The sequence below is a fragment of the Dermacentor silvarum genome, chromosome 1 (genome assembly GCF_013339745.2).
Source record: "Dermacentor silvarum isolate Dsil-2018 chromosome 1, BIME_Dsil_1.4, whole genome shotgun sequence".
NCBI lineage: Eukaryota > Metazoa > Arthropoda > Arachnida > Ixodida > Ixodidae > Dermacentor > Dermacentor silvarum.
The window spans coordinates 39,713,523-39,721,941 of record NC_051154.1 but is presented as its reverse complement, the minus strand read 5'-3'; the positions used below and the strand labels follow the sequence as shown (position 1 = coordinate 39,721,941).

The 8,419-nt window shown below is 51.7% G+C and overlaps 1 protein-coding gene across 2 annotated transcripts in view; it reads right to left on the bottom strand.

The window, feature by feature from the left end:
• Positions 1-8,419, bottom strand: part of LOC119460900 (unextended protein) — a 66,037-nt gene that overhangs the window by 2,067 nt on the left and 55,551 nt on the right. For both annotated transcript variants that reach the window (XM_037722025.2, XM_049666830.1), the window contains exons 2-3: positions 3,416-3,868; positions 1,985-3,360 (exon numbers count right to left, since the gene is read on the bottom strand). In XM_037722025.2, coding sequence (XP_037577953.1) covers positions 1,985-3,360; positions 3,416-3,868 — 1,829 coding nt within the window. The remainder of the gene's footprint in view (positions 1-1,984; positions 3,361-3,415; positions 3,869-8,419) is intronic.

Genomic DNA, 8,419 nt, shown 5'->3' with positions numbered 1-8,419 from the left:
ACAGTTGGGATGTAGTCATGCGGCGTTAAAAAGTTGTAGAATTGGTGCTGCATTTTTGTAAGACCACCTTCTTTCGGCAATGATTACAAAAACAATGGAGGCCTAAATCAATCTGCTCCCAAAAGTGTCGGTTTTTAATAGCGGAGCTGTTTAAGCCGGCTGGTAGTCCGTGGCGCGTCGGAAAAAATGTGGTTCGATCCTGGTGGTAGTGCAGAAAAGGCCCAAGCGCAATGGCACATACCCCTGTGAACTAGCGAAGCTGAGCCTGCCTAAGTCTAGCCAACCATAGTTGAGACTACTTAAGCTTAGTCAGTCATCAATATACAATCGATATCCAATCAATAGCTAATCGATAATCGATCAATAATCAATAAATTCCGGAAAATGCTGGGATGACTTGCTAGGGCTTAGCCTAGCTAAAAAAAAAAGCCAGGGACTAGCTAGGTGCCCATCAGCTCCGCTGTCTCTTTAGCATTGCGCCTCCCGTGCAAGCTACGCAAATTTTTTTAAATGCAACAAATTTCATTTCCAGCTTGCAGTGGAGCTATACTCCGTTTCATACATCACGTGCAACGCTGTAGAGATTAGAGATACTTTTTGCAGTGGCTGCGTTCGCACTTAGAAATAGTTCGGTGTTTTTTGACCGATATTTCGTGAAAATATTCGTTATATAAGCTCAGTCTCGAATGAAAAAAGAAAAAAAAAAGAATTTACCCTTAGGAACAAACAAACCATGTACTCATACGGCTGCTAACACGTTGTTTTAGATCAATTTACTTTTCGTTGTTTTTTATTTGCTGCCCGTCGCGGCAGCCTGACATGCATGCTCGCGCGAGCAGACGCGGCTGATAAATTTTGGTGACCGTACTACTTGCGCAGCTTCCAGAGCGTTGCACCTGGTGTATGAAACGGAGCATAGTTGGTATGCCATATCTCCAATGACTCGGTTGGTCACTAATGACTGGTTGTTCGCCAATGACAAAACTACGGAGAGGTCTCATTGAGAAGAAAATGTAGCGAGATGACAGGAGGTGTTTCTAGGCTAAGTTTGTGAACTGGGTCCCTGTGGTGTGCGGTGAACGCGAGGAACATAACCGCAGTGCGAAGGTTGGAGAAGCACTTCATGTCCTTCCATCTACGTTTGCATATTTCGTGTTCACAATGCACGTCACTTAGGGACGTGGCTGCCGCCTTAAAAGCGCTTAGGCATTCATGTATATTTCTCAATTGATGTGTTTGCCATGTCGTTGCAGCAATTATTGTTTTGCATTATTTCGTTAAGTCAAAAAGGAAAAAAAAAAGAACGCTGTTTTCTTAGTCCTCAGAACGAGAAAACTAGTGAATGAGAAAATCTCTTGGTTTCTCATGACGTGAAACGACGTGCTTCCGTCTTCTACGTCGCGAAACTCACGACGTATAGTTGCCGTTGGCCTGCTACAACTCGGCTCCGGCATTTAGGACGCCGAAGGGGCCTGCGACGTTTCGAGCTGTTTTCGCTGACTAGAATGGTTTGGCGCTCGCCATTAATGATGTTGCTTTGACATCTGCCACATTGAGCGAGTGGTAAGATACCTCGATCTCCACATCTGCGAATATCCGCGTCCGCGAGCACTCGCTCGCCAAGAGCCTTCAGGCAATGGAAGAGGCTTAACCAGAAAACAAGAAGTTCCAAGTGCATCCTTTCTGCAGTTGTCACAAGGAGTGACTACGAGAGAAACAAGTTGCAAAAGAGTGCCATCAGAGTACTCACTCGTCACGGATTTCTACAAGGATACGCGAAACAAATGTAAATGAACATGGTGCCGTAAAATAAACTCATTCACACATGTGTAAAACTACGGAGAGGTGCCGCTCATTTGCCACCTCGTATACGCTGTTGTGCACCAACGAATTTCGGCTGCTTCGCTGCAACGTGGCCGTTTTTCTGCGTTGCGTTTGCTTTCCTTCTGACAGCACCAGAACTACGAATGATGATATAACTCACTGAGGACGTCGGTCTCGTCGATAATTTCTGACTGGATGATCTCCTCGATGACGTCCTCGAGGGTCACCAGGCCCGTCACGTGGTAAGAAGGGTCGCGGTTTTCACTCTGCACCACCTGTCGCACGAATGCCATGTGCGAGTGGCCCTTCTTGAACTCGCGCAGAAGCGAGTCGAGGGTCTCGTCCTCGAACACGAAGCTGAGTGGGTGCTTGTAGAAGCTGCATACAGTAGCCAGCGGGATGGCGTCGTCGGGGTCCACGAACGTCAGGTCCTTGGTGTTGAGGAGGGACACAATGCTCTGCTTGGTGCCTTCGTAGACGGGGATGCGCGTGTAGCCACGCTTGACGATTTCACTCATGGTCTCGAAGTCGAGCACAGCATCATACGGAAGCATGTACACGTCCTCGATGCGCGTCATGATGTCAGCCGCCGTTTTCTTTGTCAGCTCCAGAGCACCGAAGATGATGTTAAGCTCTTCGTTCTCGAGTTGCGCGTAGTCCTTGGTGATTCGAAGGTATTCGGTAAGTTTCTCGCGGTCGAAGACATTACCGATCTCCTCGCCGAGCACACAGTCCAGCAGCTTGGAGATTGGCCACGAAAGCGGAAACGTGATTATCATAAACAATTTGGTTATCAGTATCGTCCGCGCGCCAATGGCAAGTCCGTATCTGGAGCAGATGGCCTGCGGGATGATTTCTCCCAACAAAACAATGCCTAAGGTGGATAGGAGCACTGCCACGGGGCCGGAGCTCAGCATCCCGTCCAGAAGGATGGTGAAACTGCTGTTGACGCACACGTTGCCGAGCACAAGGGTGCAGAGCAGGTAATTTCCGCGACGCCGCAGCGGTAGTATTTTGCGCGCGTAGTCCCGTTCCTCGGGAGTGCCACACGACTCGATGACCTTTAGCTCGGTTTTGTCGAGCGCCATGAGACCCAGCGTGAGCCCGCTGAAGAGACCGGACCAGACAAGCAGAGTGCCGATGAGCACGAGGTTGGCCCAGACAGGCACGAACGCTGTCTCGCCCTCGAGCGTGACGAGCGGGTCGCTGCCCTGGTGCACCCAGCGGCCGGAAAGTGACACGCACAGGTGGTACTCGCCCGCATGGGGAAGCTTGAGGGTGACGCGCGCGGCCAGGCCGCCGTGCAGGGGCCGCATCTCCCAAGTGTCGATGAGCACCTGCTCGCGGCACAGCACTCCGCGGGTCGCTTTCTCCGTGGTAAGCGTGACGCGCGTGCGCTCGGAAAAGTTGGAGCCCAGCAGCAGGAGCGGCACCTCCTCGCCCACAGGTAGCACCATGAAGCCGTCCTTGCTGGTGGACACCGTCTCACCGCCACCGCGCACGCCCGAAACCACGGCCACGTCCTGGTCACCTGTGCTGCGAAGCCGCGCTTGAATCAACGGCGTACGTAGCCCGCCTGCGGCCCACTTACGCAGTCAAGCTGACAGCAGGTCCCTGGTGCACCCAGTTCTCGCCCTTTCGCAGGCAGAGAAACCAGCGGCCCCGCCACGGCAGCACGACCGTGGTGGAACCGTTCCCGTCCGTGGAGGACGGCTGCAGCGCGGACGCATGGTCGCAGTTGCTTCCGCGCTCGGCGTCGCGAGGCGTGAAACTCACGCGCTCGCGGTCCAGATCCGAGCCAAGCAGGAGCAGCGAAGTCTGCTGACCCACGGACACCGGCTCGTCGCTGTGCCATAGACCATCGCGTCCCAGAACGAGCACGCCGTCCACGGTGGCGGCCACCGCGGCCGCCACCGCCGCGCACAGCACCATCAGCAGAGCGCTGGCCGCCACCATCGGTACCTGCTCATCCCATCGCTGTCGCCCACGGGCGCGTCTCTTGGGCTTCCGGGCGCGCCGGCTGGCTCGGCTGCCGTGGCACCGCCTGCGCACCCAACCACAGTACACAGCCGGTCAGCGCTGTTCTAGAGATACGTGCAGAGGTGAAAAGACAACGCACCGCCATTCAGCCCGGCGCCCTTTCAAAAAGGGTCCCTAAAGGTCTCCAGGATCTATTGTGGACGCCGACGCCATGACTTCACCGTCGTCGTCTTCGTCTTCGCCGGCAGCGTTATTTAGTGTTTATTGCGGTACCTCTGTTATAGCTAAAGACCGAGCCCCAAGCGAAGAACCTAGAAATTACAGGTGTATGGTTAAGAGATGGGAAGACAGCAGCATGGATGGCAGCAGCAACAAACGCTGCGAGCTATAATATTCTAGTTTAGACAAAGAGGAAGAAGCAGTGTTGGACAGGTTATCTAGAAATTACAGGTGTATGGTTAAGAGATGGAAAGACGACAGCATGAATGGCAGCAGCAACAAACGCGGTGAGCTATAATATTCTAGTTTATACAAAGAGGAAGAAGCAGTGTTGAACAGGTTATCATGCCGTGATTTATTTGTGTAAGTTCAAATTCATTACAGGTTGAATTGATCTTTCATTATGTTTTTTCAAGAACACGCAAAATTTCAACCTGCGCGTGTGTTTGAAGGTCTCCTTCAGGATCAGTTCGTTCGATTTTTTGTCAGTCTGCTATTTCCACGGACGCAACTCAAAGTTTAGAGATGGCGGTGGTTGGCATCTTTTCCACTCAGCTAGTCTTTCACTCCCCGTCTGCTTGAGTACACCCCAATCTTTCCCGCAGAACTTTCTGGCAATTGCATTGGCCATCAGAAAGTTGTGTGCTTAGAAATCAAAGGTAATAGTTATTACAGATGTTATTTCGGTCTCTGCACATTTAGCCTCTACGCCACTACTAGGCGCTCGCCTCTGCTGCGTGTATTTTTGACAATCGTTCCGAACAGTATGTCTGAAGTTCGCTTTATGTGAGTCCTCGGACACACTGGAATCTTCCTTAAAGGAGGTCGCAGACTCTCTCGCATCGTCATCATTTAAGGCCCTGTTTGAAATGTTCCTCAAAAAAATGTCACAGTTTCGCCCTAAGGGCGAAGCAATGAATGCGATAGCAACACAGCAATGCCATACGAAGTAAGGTGAGCGGCTTTGGTAGCAATATGAATTGTAGTAAACATGAGCTGATTAAGTAAGCAGGTGTGCTGCGGCGTAAGTAGACCGACATGAAGAGAGACTCGATGACCACGAGAAGGCGCGTGTGAAACGGTGGCGTTGATGAGAAGCGCTTCCCGTGGGCAGCGCGTGCGAAGGGACACACTTGTAGCGCTGCACTGCCGACCCGGGCAGCATTGCATGTGTAGCGTGCGTTGGAAAATGTGGCCCGACTATTACTAACTGATTGAACAAGCGTGGTGTGAGCTCGCACTAACAAACATGAATAGATCACAGTGAATGACTGCAGACGACTGTCAAAACGCTGGCAGCAAGCGCATACGCCGCAGCAGCGGGCGAAGGTACGTGCGGTCTATCGCTTCAACGGAAACTGAGCGGCGAATGCACGGCGCATAAAGGTCAGAGCCGTGTGGAGATAAGCGACGGTGCGAGCGAGCGACGAACGCGGTTGTTGGCAGAGTAGAAGTGCGCCACCCCCCCCCCCCCCCGCTCCCTCCGGCGCTGGCTTCCCGCTTCCTTGCTTGCGCGTGGGAGATTAAGTGCGTTCGCTCTCCGTTATAGCGCGCGTCCCCGCACGCTTCCGCTCGGGCATACGGCGCGCGGCGAAGATTTTATCTATAGGGAACCTCACGGCGACAGCGACGGCGACGGCAGAAATCCGGTTGAAGTGTCCATATAATTGCTATCGCAATAAAATTTTATTAGATGCGAAGCAGCTTATGGTCGGGGCTATGTCACTCCCTCCCTTCGTCCATCCGCCGTGCGGCGTCCACACTCGCACTGCGCATGCGCATCCTCCTCCGCCTCCTCTCCTCTCATTGTCTCATCTCCTCTCCTCTTGGCATTCCTCCTCTCCTCTCCGACGCTCCTCTCCTCTCCGGATTGCGCAACGAGTGGCAACACCTGCGGCTCCGCGCGCGATAATGCGAAGCAGCTTAGGTTAGAGGCGCGACGGTAGGCACTGCATACTCCGCTGGGGGGCGCCACTGTAGCTCGCGGTATGACGCGCGCGCGCGCTCCGCTCCTCTCATTCTCCTCCCGCAACGCCGCGATGAGTGCCACGGACAGCGCCAGCGTCAACGCCAGTGTCAGGGCCGTGGACAGCGCCGCGAAGAGGGCTCGAGCCGCTGCCACGAAACGGCAGCGGCAACAGGCCGATCCCGAACTTCGGGCTCGCGAAGCCGGTAGCTACGGACCTCAATCTAACGGAAACGACTAACTGAAAACTAATGGGAACTTGAGTCGACCCCATGGCTGCTTCGCATACTACTTAGGGTTCCCCTACGGGAAGATGGCGTAATTTTTTTGTACTACACGAGCTAGATTTAAACGGCTTTTATTTGAAAGTGCGATGAATCAGCATCTCCTTTTTCCGATGATGATTTCCAACACTTACAATTGTATCAAATGTATCTCATCAGAACGCGAATTTATCTGAATCGCATGAGAACACGAGTTCCGTGTCTACATGTTCACCTTCGTAGATGTAGTTTCTGTATTATTAACCCATGTTCTTTTTGTAACGAACCAGAAGCGATATATAATTTCTTTCTTTCCTGCCGCCGCTTCTGCTCCTTCCGCAGGATGTTACTCGTACTTTCAACTATTAATCTAGGCATGACTTTATCAACATCAAACTCATTTGGTCATCAAAGTCATTTGGTGCGTGTCGGTTAGGTACCAATGATAGGTATATCGTGTGCATTACTTGCTCTGCGTACTATAGCTGCCCTGAAGTGTGTGGAAGGTTGGCTATGTTGCTTGGGGGGCCGAGTGTGGTGCAAATTAAGTTATTTTATGACATAATATTTATAAGAACTTTGTTATGCTTACTAAATTGCGCAATGCCTCCTTTTTTATTGCTTTTTTGTTCTTTGTTGGGTGTACTTTTTATCCCCTCCTGTGTGGCCGATCTCCATCGTGGGTATGAGCCATGTGTTGAGCCGGCAACTACAACAACGACAACAGCAACAAAAACAAGGTAACAATACACTGATGCATTAATGCATAGATCAGATAACAGATAGTCTGTGCATTGAAGCAATAGATCGGGTGTCAAAGCAAGGGAACCAGAGGACTTCACTTGATGATGACAAGTCCACTTTATCAGTCAAAATATTTGTGTTGTGCCTGTATTCCGTTTTAAACATAGGCTTCAGATGTACCTTTATCAGTTTGTTTCGCTCATAGCGTATTTATTTTTAGCGCAATTAGCATTCTTAGGATACTGATCCCCCTTTGGTGTGCTGCTGTCTCTATTGCATGAGAACTTGGGCCACTGGGTACGTGCTCATTTTAGGCCAATGCCCCAGAATAGGTAGAGAGAGAGAGAGAGAGAGAGAGAGAGAGAGAGAGAGAAAAGTCACAAGGAAAAGGCAGGGAGGTTAACCAGGCTGAGCCTGGTAGGCTACCCTGCACTGGGGAAGGGGGAGAAGGGATTGAAAGAGGAAAAGGAAGAGAGAAGTTTGGTATTTGCCAGAATAGGTATGTACCCGAATAGACAAGCAGGACGAAAGCATACAGTGACGCTGGGTATGCGCCATTCAATGTGTGCCCCAGTAGACAACTTGGGTCACGGAGTACGTGCAACTGGGTATTTGCCTATTCTTGGCCAGAAAATGGCAGTCTCCCCGGAAATTTACGGGCGCGGTGGTCGGCCACGCTACTCAGCTCAGAACTCCTAGACCAACTTTGGGCAGTCCAGCGAGCCATGGATTCCGTGCGGGAGCAACAGCTCCCAGTGGCCATCTAGGCGGCCCCAGGCCCGGGCCTCCCAATTGCCGGATTTCAAATAAAGTTATGTCACTCACTCACTCAATGGGGTTGCAGCCGAAGTACGAGGAGTGGGATGAGTCATTCCTGGGAGTCAGGGATCGCTTTACGCGTACGCTTCAGATCTCATAAGTTCCAGCTATCGACAGCCATCTGCTACATCTATGGGAGGCCAGAAGAGGCCTAACACAGTGGTGGAAGAGGCAAAAGATTAACTGCAAGCTCGAGATCAAGATCGCGGCAGTAACGTGGCATGGACCTTGGCCAAGAACAACTGGTCGGCTAAATGTGACTCCATGAAAGGCAGCCTCGGCACCAAGGCTGCGTTGCCTCTTCTTAGATGTTTGATAGAGGCTACCAAGTCTCCCGGAGAGCAGCAACGTAACCTCAAGAGGGAACGGACGAGCAGATGGTTGCAGACCTCACCAGCAAATATCGCTGTACAGTGAAATACAACGAGTCAGTACTGGAGTATGAAGGTATAGAGAATACGGACCTGGGATCGGGAGTTCGAGATCGAGTAAATACAGGCGGCGTTTATGGCTCTGAGGCGGGGCACGGCGCTAGGGAACGACAAAGTGACGGTAGGATTGCTTGCCAATCTTAATCGGCAGGCGCTTGAAAATCTCACGCAAT